Genomic DNA, 21,596 nt, shown 5'->3' with positions numbered 1-21,596 from the left:
TATTTACCTTGATTTATTCAGGTTTCAAAAAACTGACTTATGACTGCAGTTGTGTCTCATATATGATATAATTTATATGATTATAAATATATGCATGTAAATATTTTCAATATATATGATGCATGTGTTTGTCTTTATATATACATAATAATATACACAGCACACATATATATGTATTATATAAACAAAACTTTTATTTTGGATGCGATTAATCGCGATTAATCATTTGGGAGTACTAGAAAAGTCATTTTCTTTTCGGAGAGAGTAATTCGAAATGTAATCTAATTACACTATTGAAGATGTAATTAGTAACTAGTAATTAAGTGCTTTTTTAGAGTTACTTACCCAACATTGGTGCCAAAGCATAACGGCCCAAAACAAAGTAAATTTTGCGTGGATCATAATGTGATATCACGATAAAATCGAGAATACGCCATACTGCTAATATCATAAGTGTGCATGATTTAGTTTCTTTCGCTCACCGGTTTGATCTCCTCTCGCTCCTCCTCCTCGCTCTCGCTGGCCTCTTCTTCTTCCTCCTCCTCTTCATCCTCTTCCTCAGGGAACTCCAGGTCGGACTCTCCGGGAGCGATGGGAACGCTGATGGTGAGGCTGGGGTTGGTCATGTAGCTGTCGTCCTCTCCGCTGCGCTCGATGACGGCCGTCCCGTTGCCCTCGGCCCAGTGCGTCTGCTGGCTCAGTCTCTTCAGCTTCAGCATGGCTTTGGCCTCCTTGGCCTTCTGCCGGCGACGCTTGAAGTTCCCGTTGAAGAAGTCGCAGAGCGCCAGCCGGAGCCACAGCATCCCGCGCTGGATGCGAGCGATGGCGATCTGCAGGTTGTTCATTTCGCCGTCCTCGTCCGGAGCCGAGAGGTTGTCTGCGCTGAAGGAGCTCAAGAGCAACGCCAAGAAGAGGTTTAAGACCTGAGGAGAGAAGAAGAAACACAGCACTCAGAGAAGAGCTGTCGAGAAAACACTCAATATAAGGAAATCCCCTTGTAGCTTGACTCAAACCAGCAGCTCTTCTACCTGCTTTTCTTAACATGTTTCTGATGCATGACAAAGCTTCTGCTAAAGTGAAAAAGCTGCTCAGTTTCAATCTTTTTATTTACAGGAACTAAAAATGGAAATATGTTAAAACAATTAAATACAACAATTATAATTTAATTGGATGATTCCAATGACTGACTTACACTTTTGACTACCAATACATTTCTATGACTTTCCTAGTTTATAATATTTTCTTTAATCCACAGCAATAACAATTTTTACTAGATAAAAAATAACAAGTTAAAAAGTGTTTAAAATTTTATTTTATTTTGCATTGCATATATTGCATTTTTTTTTTATGAATTTACTAAATTTTTTTAAGGTAAGTGGTTACAAACAATTTATTTTAGCTACATAAAAAAAAACTTTTTTTAAAAGTTAGTCAACTAAATTTGTTTGTTTAAATGTACAGTACCTAAAATAAATTGATTGACATCACAATTTTGTTCATTCAATAAAAAAAATAATTCAGTGTGTGTGTGTATATGTATATATATATATACAGTTTTTAAGGAAAATTAAAAATGTAGAAAAACTTATTTTATCACTTATTTCTGTGTGTGTGTGTGTGTGTGTGTGTGTGTGTGTATACTCACATAGAAATTACAGCTGCAATGGAAAATTAAAATAAAACTACTATTTTAGCTTGTCTTGTGTTATTTTTAATTAACATTTTAATTTAATTAATAACAAATTTGCTTATTTTCTAACTTTGTATTTACAGAAACAAGGACTTGCAATTGAATAAATAATAAAATAAGATAAAATAACATCAAATAACTAGATCCTGTAATTCTAATAAATGAACGTTCTACACCTTCCATCATATTTAAATTTTCCAGGTATGGAAATGACCTCACACGGCGAGAACCAATCAGTCTGTCAAAGAAACAATTTCAAAAATCAATTGACTTTCATCATCACGCCAAAAAGGCCATTTTTTTTCGAGCACAGTTACAGTGCAATGAATGTTTCCAGTAAGCAGACGCCGTCATTCTCCACAAAACTCATGCACTAATGTTCTTTAAACTATGATGCTTTTGTGCAGCTTTCATGAGTCTGACAGCATCGTGTCAGAGCACACCTTCACGCTGTGAAAGTGAACGCCGTCAGGTGTTTTGTGCGGCGCAGCAGAAAGAGCGTTGACTGAGTAAACGATGACACTAGTTCTCAAGGCACCGCAGCATGACTTTATTCTTCTGTTCCTCTGCGTGAAGGCAGTCGAGCTCTATAGCTGCTCAGAATAAGCGTCTCATTTCAGATGCATCTGAGTCCGGCTGCAGTTCTCGTGTAAAGGTCTCATGTTCTGTGACACGGGGAGGTTTTGTCACTTTGAGGCCTGTAAACAGCAGGTGAGATGTGGAACTGGTTTTAAATGTCACATCTACCACCTACACACTCCGAGGGGGGCGACAGGCCTCGCTCAATGGACTGTGTGTGTGTGTGTGTGTGTTTGATTACACACACACTCTGATAATCAACTCGAGCGTCGTGAGCGGCTGCAATTTCCTGCCAATAATTGTTCGGCTGCAGTTCATGAATGAAAGAAGCCAATCAAAATTATTAAACGTCTGACGCTCGGAATCCCTTTCCCTGCAGTTGCACAAAATTTCTCACAAAACAGAGCTTACAAAACAGTTTTCACAGAAATGTCAAGCTAATAATATTAACATCAGTGCCATTTTCTGAAGCAAAACACAAGCACACACACACACACACACACACACACACACACACACACTTGATATATGCAGTATATGAAATATGATTTCAGTAAATTTTCATTTTTAGCTTTTCTAATTTAGCATAATGACAATTAAAAACATGTCTTCTAATGTTTAATGTGTTCAAATGAATAGATAAAATCTACTAAAATAGTGAAATAAAGTAACAACAAATTAAATCGTTCTTCTTGATTTATTATTTTATTACCAGTTAAAATTCTTTGTTTTTGACAAAAAGCTATTTCTACCCAATAAAATATTTCTGAGCTTGATGTATATGTTCAATGCAATGTAAGAAATAATAAAAACAAACCCACTATTTAAATGCATCAATAAAATCATTAGAAAAGTACATCTTCAATGCAATATAGAAAATAAAAGTCTAGTATTAGATAGATAGATATTTCCAATATAGTGTAGGAAATATTACAAAAGCCTAGTATTCAATTGCATCAAATCAAATTGACAAAGTATATCTTCAGTTGAATGCATGAAATCTTCAGTATAATGTAAGTCACACACTGAAGAAATAATATAAATGTGTAGTATATGAATGCATTAAATAAAATAAAACATTAAATATTAAAGTGTAATATTTAATTGTATGAAAAAATTATATATATATATATATATATATATATATATATATATATATATATATATATATATATATATATATATATATATATATATATATATATATATATAAAATCTTCAATGCAATATATGCCATACACTGCAAAGACAGTATAAAAATCTAGTGCATTTGAATGCATGAAAATAATAATAAAATAAAAATGCATATCAATGTAATGTGAAAAATAATATATAAATCTAGTATTTGAATGCATTAATAAAAAAAATGCAAAAGTATATCTTCAATGCAATGTAAGTCATACAATGCAGAAATAATATAAATGTGTAGTATATGAATGCATTAAATAAAATAAAACTGTGTATCTTCAATGCAATGTAAGATACAATATTAAAGTGTAATATTTAATTGTATGAAAAAAAAGAAAAAAAAAAAAAAAAAATATATATATATATATATATATATATTTATATATATCTTCAATGCAATATATGATATACACTGCAAAGACAGTATAAAAATCTAATGCATTTTAATGCATGAAATTAATAACAAAATTAAAATGCATAAATAAATAAAAATTCTAAAGTATATCTTCAATGCAATGTAAGTCATACACTGCAGAAATTATATAAATGCCAAGTGTTTAATTGCATAAAACAAAATAAAAATGCATACCATCGAGGCAATGTAAATAATGCATGAAATAAAATGCTAAAACCAAGAGTTGAGCCACAATAAGTAAACTAAAACCCACGAGTGATTAAGCTAAATCACAATGTCATAAAAACAAAATATAACAACATCCCCATGTGAAAACTCAAATGCACATGAGAGAGAGTCTGATTGGGAGCGTGCAGCTGCCCTGTCGGCTGTCTGAGGGCCACAAATGTTGCCATAGCAGCACATTGTTTCGGTCACCTGCACAAAGGCGAGTTGTGAGGTCACATGTTCAGTCACACGGCGTGGCATTGTTCCCGAGAGCCGCCGCTGCTGCTGTAGCCCTGGTGCAAAACTCACTTCAGAGTCGCAAATATCAGAGCGACGGCGGGCTGCGCTGCTCAAAGGTTAATTAGAGACTAAATTAACATCAGCTCTTGTAAACATGACATATTGCTAAATTGCTGCTGTAGACGCTTGCAAAGAGTGCGTGGGGTTCGACTGCACTGATTCTGTACTCAATGCACATTGTGCTTCACAAAGAAATACTGCATTTATGCATGACTATAACAGTGATGTTTGCATTAGGAGAGAGATCGGATCACCTTCCCTCTGGCTGTGTTTACTGACGCACATCTGTCACCGCACTCTTAAAATACTCTAATCTGGATGTTTGGGAACAGTGAGAGCTCTCCTGCATTAATTTGTTCAGAAATGGTGTTAAAAATGGGATATAGTTTTATAGTTTAAAATTAATGTTTTCTATGTGATTATATAATAAAGTGTAATTTATTTCTGTGATGCACAGCTGTATTTTCAGCATCATTCCTCCAGTCTCCAGTGTCACATGATCTTCAGAAATCATGAAAATATGATGATTTACTGCTCGAGAAAAATTTCTACAAATTTCTATTTAGTTTAGCTTAATGTACTGAATAAATGAATAAAACTAAATTAATAAAAAAGAAAACTTCAAGTAAAATTAAAACGAATACAGAAAATGCAAAAATAAAAATATTAATAAAAAACAGGGTTATTTTAGTATAGCTTTTTATTAATATTTTAAATTTTTATTCATTTTAGTTTCAGAAATATTTTTCATGTTTTTCTCAGTTTTTTGTGCTAATTTGCCTTGGCAAATAGCTGAAATAAAGTAAGTTATAACCCTGAAGAAAACTATAACAGTATCTCAAAATAACACTAATGCATCATTGCTGAATAAAAATGTTTATTTCTTTAACATTGCTTTGCTGACCTCAAGCTTTTGTACAAGTACTGTTATTTTTAGCCGCATTATGCTGAATATGAATCAATAAATTACACAGTAAAGTCTTTAAATGTGTGCTTGAAGTGCATTCAAACAAACATACAACATAAAACAATTACAGTATTGATTAACTACAAAGATGAAGCCATAAACCTCACAGAGCCCAAGTCTGTCTGAGTGATTTGCAGCTGAAGTCAGTGTGATTCTGGCTCAGGTTAGACGTCACAAATACGCATTTGGCATCCTAATAGGTGACCGGCTGCTCCGGTTACATTTCCTCTGTGGATCACAGTTTCCAAGACAGTGTTAAGTTCACTTGATAACACTGTAAACGGTAAATTATTCGTGAGCACCTTTGCTGACTTTTCAATAATTACGTTTGGCGCTGAAGCCCAGAGGTCACAGGAGAGGTGAGAACCGCCAAACCTTTCAGTGACTCAGAAATAGCCAGGAACTGTTTAATAAAGTTTAATGTTAACATCTGTTTTAATGCATGAGTCAGCGTGAACTAACGTCTAAGTTCTTAGCTGATAAAACCAGTTTTTCATTATTTGTTCATGTTGATTCCAGTGTTATTACTACTATAGTTTTATTTTATTATTGCATTTTTTTGATTTAGAATTTATGTGTATTTACCATTTTTTTTCAGTAAATGTTTTAATTATTTTACTGTGTTTTTAAATCATTTTTATTAGTTATTGTTTTTTAATACGACATTATTTTTTATTACATTTATTTCAGTTTTAGTAACTTTAGTATATCAAGTTAAACTAAATGTACATGAGAAATTTTGCTTTGCGGCTGAATTAAAATCATTTTAAGATCTTTAAATATTTTGCTTCAGTTAATGTTTATTTTATTTATTTATATTTGTCTGGTTTGTTTTAGAATGTAGTTTAACTATAATGACCCTGATTAGTTCACTAAGATAAAAGTATGTGATTAACTAATGAAACCTAACTGTGTTTTCCCCCTTACTGTTAACTATTACCAAATAATCAGCACTTATTACTTTTCGACAGACAGAAATATATTTTCTACACTGCTTTTGTTTTCTTTACAATCATTTACAGCATTATCTATTTTATTATATTTAATTTCCCCAGTCTCTCCATGTTTAAGTGGATGATTCTTGGCCAGAATATCTGCAATCGAGTCAGAACTCAATATGAACTGAAATATTTCTCAAAGATGAAACTTAAAACCCATTTGAGAACTCTCTGGGAAACAGCAGTGTGTTAGTGTGTGACCAGTTGAAGATGTTTTGCTCCCTTTACTTGTATTTTTAAGCAGCGTGGTTGTTGTGATGTCAGACGGAAGTTTGACACCAGTGACAGATCTGGTGTCAGAAAGCAGACCTGTGGACCGTGATGACCCAGAACCCCACTGAAACCAGGGCCAAAGATCAATGTGTAACTTTAACTACTGTAAAATCAAAGCTTCAGTGAGCTCACACAGCGCTGGTCAATACTGAAGCTTCACATGGCCTGGACAAATTAACTTCAGACGCTCGTACAGTTAGATATCATACAAAACGTGGAAAATTACAGTAGAGCGAGTGATACTGAACCAAACCCAAAGTTTGAATGAATTATATAAATATATATAAATATTAGGGGTGTATATTTGCATGAGAAGAAAAGTAAATTGAAGCAGGCAGCAATCAGAACATAACTCGGCTTAATATCAGACTCGAAAACAAAATTGTTTGTTAAATGTCAACATTTGAAGTGAATTGTGTAATTCTATTTGGGTCACAGAATCTGTTGTGACAGAAACAGCACGAAAGCTTGTTTGTTACCACACTCGTCATCTAATTTTAATATTATTTATATAATATTTTTTATTAGGTTTTATTTTTATGCTTTCAGTTTTGGTTGTAGTTTTGTCATTTGTTTGGTGTTTTTGTAATTTTCTGATAATAAAAAAAAGGTTTTAATTTATTTATTTTAGTGCTCCAATGTCAACTTATTTTAGTTAATTTTTGTTGTTCAATTTTACATATTTCATTTTATATTTTATTAAAGCTTTATAGCTGGTCATAAAATCCAATCTAATTTTAATATTATTTATATAATATTTTAAATTAGGTTTTATTTTTGTATTTTCCGTTTTAGTTATATTTAAGTAGAAGTTTTAGTAATTTTATTTTTGTGATTTTTTTTTTTCATTTTTATAATAATTGAAAAAAAATGTTTATTTTTATTTTAAGTTGTATATTTACATTTTGATTTAAGTGCTCAAACATTTTTAAGATTTTCATTTAATATATTATATTAAAGCATTATATTTTAATTTTTAGAAATGATAATAACCCTGCTCCCTCATATGTCTCTGTATGATATTCAATGTAAATCTGTGGGATTTTTCCTCAGTTTTATCATCGATCACTAAAGTCCCAGCTCTTTTCTCCCCACTTCACCCGAGCCACAATGAACTGCATTATGCTCATATCCTCCTAACACAATGAGGGTTGCCCTCTCTGCTGGAAAGCCAAGGACCCACAGAGGAATAAATCACAGCTCGGCCACCAGCGTGGCATTTCAATATGTGAGATGAGACGCTCTATCAGCTGGCCTTGAATCCACAGCACCATCCACGAGCCTCACGTCCGGTTCAGAGAGGTTAAAAAAACATGCGTGATGCATTTGATCCCGTTTCACGCTGAAAGTGATGAGTGGAGTCCACCTGAGCCCGGCACATTTACCTGATTGGGCCGGTTTATGGATTCATTGATGTGACATTTAAAATAATTCTGCTACTTCAATGCATTTTTTCCATGTTGGATTTCTAACACATGATGCAAACATTCATTCCCAGCACCTCAGGCCAAGAAAATAATAAGCTGTGCTCTCTGGGCGCGGTTAAGCGTGGCGAGTGCCATCAGGTTTGTTGTGGTGTTGCAGGTGTTGCAGGCAGAGCTCACCTGAGGATGAGGAGGATACATGAGGTGTGTGAGAGCATCAGGGGGTGGAACCTAACACACACACACACACACACACACTTCACATTACCTGCACTGACTCATCCTTTAATTATCCCGAACTAAACAAGTTATTTGAATTCATGGAATTTTGATTCAAGTGTTCCTGGAAGAATTTGCTACAATTAGAGTTCAGACTGAAGAGGCTTTAAAGCTTTTATCTCTTAATATGATACAATATTTGACCTGAGGACATGGAGGATGATTCAGTTTTTTTTAAATAAAGTTGAGACGGACAGACAAAGAGAGGGATGGAGGAACAAATAGAAGCATAGAATAGACAGATAGATAGATAGATAGATAGATAGATAGATAGATAGATAGATAGATAGATAGATAGATAGATAGATAGATAGATGGATAGATGGATAGATGGATGGATGGATGGATGGATGGATGGATGGATGATGGATGGATGGATGGATGCATTTTCTCTGGATGGATGGATGGTGGGTCAATACATTGAGAGAACTACAGAACAATGGATGTAAGGATGCATAGAATGATAGACAGAACGATAGAAAGAATGATGGATGGATGGACAGAACAACAAACGATGGATGAATGGATGGATAGAATAATAGCCAGAATAATAAATGGATGCATGGACAGAAAGACAGAACGATGGATAGAACAACAGAAGTATGGACGAATAGACAGACTAATAGACAGATTGATAGATAGAATGATGGATGGGTCAATGGATTGACAGAACTACAGAAGAATGGATGGATAGAATGAAAGACAGAACAACAGAAAGATGGATGGATAGGATGATAGAATGATGATAGAATGAGTCGATGGTTGTACGGATTAATGGATAGAATCATAGACAGATTGACTAACAGAATGATAGAATGATGGATGGATGGATAGATAGATCCAAAGAACTGTTCATGAGAACTGCAGCAGATAAATCTCAAACATTATCAAACAGATGAACATTGCAGAACTGACTCTATCAACACTGCCTCCGTTCATCATTTTCTCTCTTCTTCTAATTTAGTCTTCGTGAAGACCTCCCCTTCAATTAAGAGCACTAATTATTTACATTCATTAGCAGTCAGTCGCAGCGGTGCAGCTCTGTAACCCTGAAGTGGCCCTCAAGAACACGTTCCTCTCGCTGCTGCATCTGAGCTCATTATAATAGAGGGCGGAGCCTCGTGATTGATACTCCTCCGGTTTATCTGGAGCTCCATACAGTCAGAGCAGTAACGCTCTTCACGGCCACTTGAGGCCTCGCTAATGAAATAATGCACTCCAGAAAACATTAACAGCCCATGAAAGCTAATGACGCCATTGAGATTCAACACAGGAGGAGCTTCTGATAAAATACCAGCACAGCACAATCTGCCAGATAAATGACAGATTATGTGGGTTGCTAGGCAAACGTCACTTCTATGATTGCTTAAATGCGGGGTTAATGACCTCTAACATTACTGTAGGCATTAAAGTTGAGTGTGTTTGTGTTCCTACAGCATTTGTGCTGCAGACAAGCCACCTAGAAACTATACAGAAGACCTTAGCAACATTCAACAACAACAATCACCTAAGCAACCCCCTAGCAAGAACTCAGAACACCTTCTCAACCACCTACTTAGAAACCTCACAGAATATCTTAGCAACCACTCAGAACACCCTAGCAACCAGTCAGAACACCTTATCAACTACCTACTGTGGAAAACCTAAAAAAAAAATCTTAGCAACCACCTAGCAACTATTCAAAACATCCTAGCAACCACCTACTGTAGAAGCCTTCCAGAACACCTTAGCAACCTCCTAGCAACCACTCACAACCCTTTAGAAACCTCTTAGCAACCACTCAGTACACATTAGCAACCCCATATCAACCACTCAGAACACCAAAGCAACCTCTTAGCAATCACTTTGAACACCCTATTAACCGCCTAATGTAGAAACCTCCAAGAACACCTTAGCAACCACTCAGAGCATCCTAGCAAGCATTCAGAACACATTAGCAACCACTCAGAAAACCTTTCAACCACCTACTGTAAAAACCTCACATGCACATCTTAGCAACCACCTTGAAACCACTAAAAAAAAACTGCCTAACAACCACCCAAAACACCTTAGCAACCGCCTACTGTAGAAACCTCCAGGAACACCTTATCAACCTCCTGGCAACAACCTAGAACATCTTAGAAACCTCCTAGCAACCACCTGGTACACTCTAGCAACCACCTATTACAGAAACCTCCTAGAACACCTTAGCAACTTCCTAATAAACACATAGAACATCTTAAAAACCTCATAGCAACCACTCAGTCCACATTAGCAACCCCCTATCAATTACCCAGAACACCCTAGCAACGACCTACTGTAGAAACATCCAAGAACATCATAGCAACCTCATAGCAACCCCCTATCAACTACCCAGTACTTCCTAGCAACCACTCAGACCTTACAACCTTTTAGCAACCACCTACTATACAAACCTCCAAGAACACCTTGGCAACCTCCTAGTAACAACCTATAACATCTTAAAAACCTCCTAGCAACCACTCAGTACACGTTAGCAACCCCCTATCAATCATCCAAAACACCCTAGCAATGACCTACTGTAGAAACCTCCAAAAACACCTTAGAAACCCCCTAGCAACCACCCAGAACACCATAGCAACCTCTTAGCAACCACCCAAAACACCTTAGCAACCACCTACTCTACAAACCTCCAAGAACACCGTAGCAATGTAAAAAAAAAAAAAAAAACAACCGAAATGAAGTGAATCCATCGAGATCAAATGGATTTAATTTTTAATGAACTGAATAATCTTAATGACCGTAAAGAGTGAGCTGAAATATTTTGATGATGTTATATAACGTCTCCATGATATATGATTGTGGTCACACAGGGCAGATCCCGTGTGTGTTTCAGATGAAGTCCTCATTCCCTCAGGATGCTGTTTCCGCGATACGCTTCATTAGCTGGGAAGGTGACGCATCTAAGCGAGGATTATGAGCTAGGTTTTTCTCAGCGCTTCACCTGCCCACTTACACACACTTCAAATACACACTGAGAGAAAGACTTGTTGTGTGACGCAGTGGATCCGTGAGCTCGTTCTGCAGGTATCTGAGGTGCCGCGTGTCTCACATGCCTCGATGAGAAACACAAAAGTGCTCCTACACTGACCCGATGCACCGACCACGGCCTAAAAATACAGCATTACCTAAGCGGCATTATCATATGCTACCTCTGATGAAACAACAGGTGTCAAATGTGTCCATCGGTCAAAGGCTGGAGAACAGAAAGCGCAGAAACTTTCTCCACACAATACACAAACCTGACTTATTTTACAAATGTTAATGCTTTCATTCAGAAAGGATGCATTCGATTGATCAAAAGTAACGTAATAATGTGACAAATTATTTATCTTTTAAATAAATGCTTCTCTTTTGAACTTTTCTATTCATCTGTGAATCCTGGAAATATCAAATGTATTACAGTTTCCCAAATATTTAGTGCAGTACAACTATTTGCAACGTTGATAATAATTTCAGATGGACATCACGGAAATAAATGTAAGTTTAACAGATATTCACATAGAACGCAGTTATTTTAAATTGTAATACTATATCACATTTTTAATGTAGTTTTAATCAAATTAATGCAGCCTTGTTGAGCAGAAGAGACTCATTCAAAACATTTGTTGTGATAAACTGTTGTGATAAAAAGTCAGTTAAGACAAAAGTGTCTGCTAAAAGAATTAATGTAATTTTTTAACAACATCAGGTCAGCAGCAAAACTACCTTCAAAGTGAATAAAAGTCATACAATTAATAATAAACTATTAAAGTCATACAATTAATAATAAACTATTAGAGAGTCGCTGTGTTTGTGTTAGTCTTCAATGCAACCTGCCAAAATAAAAGTCTGCTTTAACTTGAAGAAATTATGACAAAAATATATTACTATCGCAAAGGAAAATTTACATTTTAAAATACTACTACTAATAACATTTATTAAAACATTATTTTTTAAAGACAATCACAAAAATGTTCTTAATTTTTTAAATAAATATGTTTATATTATTTATATAAATATAAATAAATAAAAGGAATGGTCACATATTAATTTGATTAAATTGTTAAGGATAAATAAATAAATAAAAAATTGTTTTTGATAGGATGTTTATATTTTACATTATAATGTTTTTATGCACCCATCATGACAGGAAAATAATCCACTGTAAACACATAAGGGTGCAGTCATGCCAAGAAAAAATACCAATAAATAAATAAATTTAAATATACAATAACTATATATATTTGGACATAAATCCAGCACTACAATCTCTTAAAAAAAATGTTGTTATATAAACATAATGTTACACTTCCGTCTCTGATAATCATTTCCAAACATTTCCAAGAAAAAAAGTAAAAAGCCTGACCCAGAATCCAACTTTACACCTATTTAAGATATTTAACCAGCAGCTAAAGTGTGGAATTAACCAGAAGCATTCACACACACACACACACACACACACACACAGCTGAGGAGAGCTGAAACCCCAGATCCTGTTACACACACTATCTGGACGTGACAATCACAGGCGGCTCATGCGATCAGCCGGTGAACAAGCGTTTTCTCCCTAAAAGGCCAGGATGATGCTGACGAACACTCACAGCAAACACTGGCTGTCCACTGAGACAGACGTGAAGTAAACTCTCACATGTTCCTCAAACACTCACTGAGCTTCAGTCTAATCAATGACATATAAGGACGATCACGACTAAATATCACAGAGACTGAAATTGGGAGTTTTGTTATTTTTTACTTGTTGCTTCTCAGGCTGGGAAGTCCAAAAAATGAATAAAAAAATCTTATATTTAGCAGTTATTTAGAACCATCAATAAAAAGTGGAAACAGAACCAAAATGCAAGTATTGCATTTAACTAAAACTGAACTGTAACACTGAGCTTTCATTACTTGAAATAAAACAAATGCTAAATTCAAATTTTGATGTACTGACGTAAAAACACAACAAAAATACTCAAATTAAGTAAAGTTAGAGTTAATATAAATAAAAAAATTATATCAAAACCTATATTGGTATCTCAATGAAACTAAAATAACAATGAAGGAGGCATAAACTTATTTGAAAGAAGTCCCTTCTACTCAGCAAGAAGAGAAAAATACAGTAATTTTTTAAAATATTATTACAATACATAATAACTGTTTCTAATTGTAACATATTGAAAAATATAATTTATTTCTGTGATCAAAGCTGAATTTTCAGCATAATTACTCCAGTCTTCAGATTCACATGATCTTCAGAAATCATGTGATTTCAGAAATGACTTCAGACAAACTACAAACATCAGACTGAACTCAACTGTGAGTGTCGTTCCCTCAGTAGTGTGCTCTACATCAGTCCCTCGTGAGGCTCAGGACAGTGCAGTGTGTTTTGGATCACAGTTATGGATTTGTCAACGCAACCCAGATCTGATAACATCAAATTTCAGCTCTCCAGTTACTCGGCTGCGCTTTGAATAATTCTGATTATCCACACAGGTGCTTCGATCCCAGCGTGTCCATTTCCATCTGGAGTGATGAAGGACTCCAAACACACACACACACACACACACACACACACACACACACACACATGCTAAGAATAGGCTGCCCTGATCTATTCACCTGAGCTTTTACAAACCCGCCCAGCATCAGCGGTTCCTGTTCTCTGAGATCTCTCAGCATCTCACCTGTACACTTCAACCCAATGACCTACAAACACAAACAGCAGCTCGCTCACATTATCCGGCTGTAATACCTACAGGAACCCGGTGAACGTTATTCACATCACACACACACTTCAGACCACGCTTAATGACATAAACACTTGAATAATTCTGCGTGAATGAACATTTAACGCACTACAGGTGCACTTCAGCCGTGTTTGATCTTTTGGCCGTTCATTCACATACAAATGAAGATTTATGAGGGTTTCAGTGGCTTTCTCACATTACAACAGCTAAGACAGACGGCATGATGGCATTTCAAAACCCTGAACAAACACATGCAACACATAGCTTTTAAAACATTGTGAAGAGATGTCCAGGTCATATTTCATGCCGAAACAAAAAGTCAGAAATTATGTTTTGCATAAAGAAAAGTAACCTTATTATTATTATTATTATTCTTATTATTATTATTTTGTCATTATATGCATGAAAATTTCCCACAAAAACGCATCTCATTTACTGTAATGCTGTGTTAAAAATCATCTTATTCAGATGCCTTTATTCATTTTTAATTTTAAATCATTATTAAATAAAAGTTTATTTAAATAAAAACTACTTTGTACTAATAAAATTAAATTAAATTAAATTAAATTAAATTAAATTAAATTAAATTAAATTAAATTAAATTAAATTAAATTTAATTTAATTTAATTAAACAGACAAATACTGCATAAACAGTCCATTTCTACATTTGAACCTTTTTTATTCATCAACACCACTCAGAATGAAACATTCATTTCTAAAAGTATTGGCAGTGACATACATTTTTTTGTATTACAAAACTTGTTATTAATATGTTCTAGATTATATATCACTGCAATACTTGTATAAACAGCGTAAATGAACACCACAACAGCTAAACATTTATGTATATATTTATGTAAGGAAATATTCTGCATTTCTCTCGTCCACCACATAGATTTCTTTCACTAAACGTGTCACAATGTATTCTGGGATTGTTGCCTTTGCAAAAAAAGACACAAACATCTTAAAATACTGATGTTTGATGCCTTAAAATACCACCTAGATAGGCAGCTCACTATATTTGGATCTCAGACTGAAAAATCAACGTGCATCTTGAGTTCAGCTCTCAAAACAAATCAAGCACCGGAGCGTTTGCAATTCAAATGATATGTGTGCAAATGTAAAACATATTACCCAGCATACCATGCATCACGCCCTCCGGCCCTTCTAAATTCTTCCACAGTCTCTAAGTGACCAGTCACAATGAGCTAAAAATATCAATGGTGTAACAAAGGTAACTATTTGACCTTTAACTGCCGTATGCAAATGAAATCATGCAAGAAAGATCGGGTCGCAATATTCGAGCAACGCCACGCATCCACAGCCTTTCTGAAATGCAGAGATGATTCTTTCCGACCAGCACCAGCACAATCATTAGTCCGACAGCTAGGACGGAAAAGCCCTCATACCGACAGACACACAGTGTCTCACATTTGCATGTGTTAATCGTTCTGGTGAAACTGCTTCCATCTGCACCAAACCCTTGCTTATGTAATATCAATATCTTCTAAACAGGCCCAGGTGCAATCTGCACACTTGTTTTACAGCATGCACACAGTCTAGATGGAGAAATCTCACAGGATTTGCCTTTGCAACTGAGCTCAGGGGTGATACTCGCATTTTTTGTAGGATAAAAAAAAAATCACAATACTTCTGAAAATACAGCTGCACATCACAGAAATAAATTATAGTTTTAAAGATATTCACATAGAAAACAGCTGTTTAAAATTAGAAAAATATATCAAATTTTATACTGAATCTTAATCAGATAAATGCAGTCTAAATCACTGAACCCAAACATTCCAATGCTGTAAACCTGTGTGGAGACAATCATTGTTTTTGCAGTTCAATTGGGTGCCACTAGGGGTGCTAAAATTCCACATTTCTGCTTTAAACACATGCACAAACATTGAGGTTCAATCTTATGTTTGGGGACCTAGTGAGTTACTGAGATCAATTACCCATGAGCCACTGAGCCAAAAAATTCACCCCAGACACTCCAGGTGCAATTAGTGCACATGAAGATTTTGATTAAGAACCGTCCACTAAATAACAAATGTATCACAGGTCTTTCAAATAAACATATGCACAGTGAAATGACCCATTAATTACCCGAGTACACATTCAAATCAAAAGAGATCATTTTAATTACTTCATCCATTTTTGTTTTTCACATCATTTTAATCAGCGAGGACGAGTTTCAAACAGAGTTCATGATGTAAGCGGTCTGAGTTAATCAGAGACGGTGTAAATATGACCCTCAGCAGGTTTTAGCAGCGGTGGTGCTTTATGAAACATGTCTGTCATGAGTGTTCAGAGACATTTTAAACAAAAGCCAATCTAAACACACAATTACAAACCCGCCAGCATGCTTTCCCTAACGATCACACACTGCCTGATTCACACTGTCCACGGGTCAAAAATGACCCGGATAATGAAGATTGCACTTCTTAGCTTTAAAAAAAATATATCCATAAACCTTTCATCATTTCATTATTATTTAACTATAATAATGTAAACTAAAACTGAATAAAAATTAATAAAACAATTTATGTAATTATAAAGCAACAAAAATTAATTAAAACAACAAAAACGCACAACAAAATTACAAAAGAAAATAATAAACACTAATTTTAGCATTAAGCAGAAAATATAAAATACAATTTATTTCAAAATTTTTTTTTTTTTTTTAACGTTAAAGTAGTAGTTTTTGAACCAATCATTTTTTTTATAAATTAAAGTCTTCAGATTATTTCACTAAAATATGTAAAGCTGCTTTGAGACACAATGACAACAAAGAAACACCTCCAAAACCTCCATAAGATTCAGCTCGCTTTCTTCAAAAGGTGAAGGCGCTTTGAGCCGCAGCAAGAAGCCAGTGAGAATAAAAAGAGCTCCAGCACTCACCACCAGGTTACCGATGACCATGACCAGCATGAAGACCAGGATGCAGAGTGGCTGACCCGCCACTTCCATACAGTCCCACATGGTCTCAATCCACTCTCCGCACAAGACCCGGAAAACGATGAGGAACGAGTGGAAGAAGTCCTTCATGTGCCAGCGGGGCAGCGTACAGTCCCTGGAGATCTTGCAGACGCACGACTCGTAGTTCTTCCCGAACAGCTGCATGCCGACCACAGCGAAGATGAAGACGATGATGGCCAGAACCAGGGTCAGGTTCCCCAGAGCGCCCACCGAGTTCCCGATAATCTTTATGAGCGTGTTCAGCGTCGGCCACGACTTCGCCAGCTTGAAGACTCGCAGCTGAGGAGAAGGAGAAGAAGAGATGTTTTCAGTGATATTCAATATAAAGCGCTCATAACAAAGCAATGCATCTTGAAAATTATTACCCAACTGCATTATGCTGAGATACAAATAAATAAATAAATAAATACATTTTAAAGAAGCATGCAAAATTTTTATAAACACAGGACGTTTTTACCGAAGTATTCAAAATGTATACAAATAAACAAATAAGCAAACTTTTAAAGAAGCACTGTATATAAATAAATGTATATAACCAAATAAATAAATAAGCTTTTAAAGAAGTAGTCCAAATGTATAACTAAATAATTAAAGCATCCTTTATAGAAGTATTAACAATATATATAAATAAAATAATTCAAAGAAGTATTGTATATAAATGAATGAATAAATTAATGCATTTTAAAACATTCAAAATGTAAATAAATTAATACAAGTCTTTACAGAAGTATGTAAATGTATACAAATAAATAAAAAATAAGCAAACTTTTAAAGAAGCATTGTATATAAATAAATGTATATAACTAAATAAATAAACAAGCTTTTAAAGTAGTCAAAAATGTGAAATAAATTAATAAATACACTTTTAAGAATTATTCAAAAAATAAACAAATAAATAATTAAAAGTTTTTAAAGAAGCATTGCATATAAATAAATAAATAAATGTATATAAACAAATAAATATTTAAGCTTTCAAGAAGTATTCAAAATGTTAATAAATGTATAAAGCTTTTAAAGAAGCATTGTATATAAATAAATAAATAAATGTATATAAATAGATAAGCTTTAAAATAAGTATTCTATATGTAAATAAAGAAACTCAAAAAGAATGTTTCAGTTGGAGGTTTTTAAATGTTTCAGAACATTAAAAATGTAACATTCCAACAGTGTTTGAAAATGATAAAACAGAATGTTCCCTGAACATTTCCATAACCAAGAAAAAACATTTCTAATACTAAAATTGGAATCTTTAATTGTTCAGAAATGACATTTTCATAACTTAATGAGAAAGCTAGAAACATGTACTTGTCAGCTGGGATTAAGGGCTTTTTAAGAATTCTAAAAGGGACATAGAAATGCAAGTGAATAGAACAATATTCTGAGTGAATCTGGAGCGTGTTTTACCAGTCTGAAGGAGCGCAGGACGGACAAACCCTCCACGTTGGACAAACCCAGCTCCATGAGACTCAGACTCACGATCAGACTGTCAAAGATGTTCCAGCCCTGCTGAAAGTAATAATACGGATCCATAGCGATGATCTTCAGAACCATCTCCGCTGTGAAGATGCCTGTGAACACCTGAGAAGAACAGCAGCAGATTCACATTCATGACAGATGCTTTTATTAAAGGACTTGCAACAAATCCAATCAAACTGCGTGAGCTACAAGAAACACACACACACACACACACACACATATATATATAGACTAGCTTGAAGAAACATGATAAAAGTTTAGTGTGATATTCTTCACCGGCTGAGTAATTTAAGTTTTATTAAATTTTATTATATTAAAATAATATTAAGCATTTTGAGTGCTTAATAGTCAAGCAAGCTTCATTTTTTATTTATTTATGCACAATATACTTTTTCATTGATATTAAGTATATTTGTTCTACTCAGAGTTTTTATTGTTAACTAAAATAAATTAAAAACACATAGGAATTTGTGAAATACAATTTCTAAAACTGAAATATATGGAATGATATTCCGGACATTATTCAAAAGGAATTGTAAATTGTATTTGCAATTGCGTTTTCAATTTGTGGGGCGCATAAAATGTGACATAATCCAAACGCAAATGAAAATCGCTCATTACCGTTTGTATTTTCGTTTAAGCGAAAGTCCGAAATATCATTCCATAGGAAATAAAAATCAATTCAAGCTAAATCCAAAGATATGAAAAAGCTACTAAAACAAAAGCACATGACAAAAAATAATAATATTAAATTTAGCAAACAAAATATATTTTCAATCTGCTCATTTTTATTGTGAACTAAAACTATCAACTGGATGTGACCTCTTAATGTAACACAGATTTATTATTTTTTAAATTAAATTTTCTTCTTTAATTTTTATTTTCTGCAGAGTGCTTTACAATTATTAAAGCGAAGACGGAAGGGGCGGGGCATGTGTTGGCGGTTCGCTCTGTTTGTTTTCTACAGCTGCTCTGTTTCTTGTTTCTGGGAGCCGTGTGTTTGGATGTGACTGTGATACGTGACACAGAGGACATCTGAGAGAAACACGTCCTGTGAAGATGAGCAGAGCAGAAGAGCAGCCCCTAATTACTGCTTTAATCTCCCCAATAAACCCAGATCTGGAGGAACATCCACGTCCTCTGCTCGTAGAAACTCGCTCAACTCACATTTCAGTCCACCAAAAAAAGAATGAACGAATAAAGTAAATAAAGAAATAGGCAAGTTAATTTATATAGCACATTTCATACACAGTGGTAATTTAAAGTGCTTCACAGAAAATTGTAATCATAAAAAGTTTAATATGAAAACAAAAATGCAGTAAATGAAGTAAAAGAAATTCCAGAAAATAATGAATGAGTTCAAATGAAATAATGTTAATATTATTATTATTATTATTATTATATTATTATTTATCAAATGAAATAACGTTAGACATTAAAAACACATTAAAATAAATATTTAAATAATAAAATGAATCTATATTTAGGCTTATTTTCATGTTAATTAAACCCATTCACCCACACATTTATTTATTTATTTTATCAATTAATTTTTTTTTTCTGGTAGTTTTCATTGCTCTCAACTTTGATTCTCGTTAGATTATCTTTATTAAATGAGAATTTAAATATTAAATATTAAATTGAAAGTACAAAAATGAAAATGAATTAATAAAATGTTTTTATTAAACAACTAAATAAATGCAACCATGATGTAGTAGTACAATAAACACATTAATTAGTAAATAAAAAAAATATATACAATTTTACCAAAATTAAAATGAAGAATGAAATAAAAAAGTAATCCAAAACATTAAATAATTTAATATTACATAAAACTAAATAACACAGATTCTTCTTTTTGAACATGAGATTTTACATTCCTCAAATTCAAATTAAATCTTTTTAAAATCTCCAATGAAATTACATGAGAGCAGTTTCTTATCAAAGTCTCAGATTTTTCTCACATTTGACAAAGTTCCCAGTCAAAAGATGTTAACTAATTTCTCATAAAAACCTCCCAAAGTCAAATGATCTGAGCTGCAATCCACATGAACATTATGCCTCTGTAATCTCATTGCATGAATGCCTTCCTCTGAAGACATTTTTGGAGAAACATATGAGACATTTAAATGAAAGACTGCTGAGCTCTGAGCCAGAATCCTGCGGGTCTCCTGCGTCTCTCCAGCCGTCAGTGTGAGTTTTTCCATCTAACACAGATTACAAACAACTCTGAGCCGCTGTGACCGCGGGCCGGAGACACGCTAACACACGCGTGACTCACCAGAGAGCTGACTCACGACTGTCTGCACGTCTCTCTCTCAAAGACTAATGCTGCGTAAGCCAAACATCACAACTCAACCATTCACACCAACAGCATAATCCACATCTCATGTCTCTGTGAGCAATTAGGAAAGCTTAAAAATAATCTTTGTTTCATGAATCATATGCAAAGTTTTTCTGAAAAAAAGGGGAATGTCATGAAAACACAGTAAGGTCAAGTGGTCAACCGATATATCGGTATTTTTTTCAAATATCGGCATCAGCCGATATGTTTTTTTTTACCCTCGCCTCATTTGAAAAAAAAAAAAAGATATATATAGGCTTGAACAATTCCAATGCACTTCCCAGAATACTTAGTGTCCTGTTGGTTAAAGTGTTTACTTCCTGTTTAATAAGATTTGTATTAAATATTTATTTATTTGTGAAAAATGCTTTGTCTTTTAAAGTACAAGTATTTTTCTTGCACAATTATTTTTAATCCATTTTCAACTGATTTCAAATTTCTTAAATATAAATTAAAATAAATAAAATTATATTGGCTTTATATCGGCCATCAGCCACCCTGCTTTTCAAGATATCGGCATCAGCTGTCAAAAAAAAACAAAACACACATCGGGCGATCACTAAGCAGGTCACTTTTAAAATTAAATAAAATAATTTTTATAATAAAATAAGTAGATAAGTTTCTTTAGATTTTATACTAAAATATTAAATGTTCTTGATAACCTTAGTGATATTCACATTTAAGCATTATAAAAAATAATATTAATATAATACAAAAAAAAAATAAA

The 21,596-nt window shown here is 34.0% G+C and overlaps 1 protein-coding gene across 3 annotated transcripts in view; it reads right to left on the bottom strand.

Moving 5' to 3' along the window:
- Nucleotides 1-320: 320 nt before the first annotated feature.
- LOC113042661 (sodium channel protein type 2 subunit alpha-like) overlaps nt 321-21,596 on the bottom strand; it is a 95,860-nt gene continuing 74,584 nt past the window's right edge. The window contains exons 15-17 of one of the 3 annotated variants that reach the window (XM_026201659.1): nt 18,454-18,627; nt 16,972-17,328; nt 321-923 (exon numbers count right to left, since the gene is read on the bottom strand). In XM_026201659.1, coding sequence (XP_026057444.1) covers nt 465-923; nt 16,972-17,328; nt 18,454-18,627 — 990 coding nt within the window. In that variant the 3' untranslated portion in view covers nt 321-464. The remainder of the gene's footprint in view (nt 924-16,971; nt 17,329-18,453; nt 18,628-21,596) is intronic. The other 2 variants (XM_026201658.1, XM_026201657.1) reach the window with 2 other exon arrangements.

The sequence above is a fragment of the Carassius auratus genome, chromosome 24, assembly GCF_003368295.1.
Source record: "Carassius auratus strain Wakin chromosome 24, ASM336829v1, whole genome shotgun sequence".
Classification (NCBI taxonomy): domain Eukaryota; kingdom Metazoa; phylum Chordata; class Actinopteri; order Cypriniformes; family Cyprinidae; genus Carassius; species Carassius auratus.
Note: the sequence above shows the minus strand (reverse complement) of the source record. Positions and strands in the feature narration are given on the sequence as shown.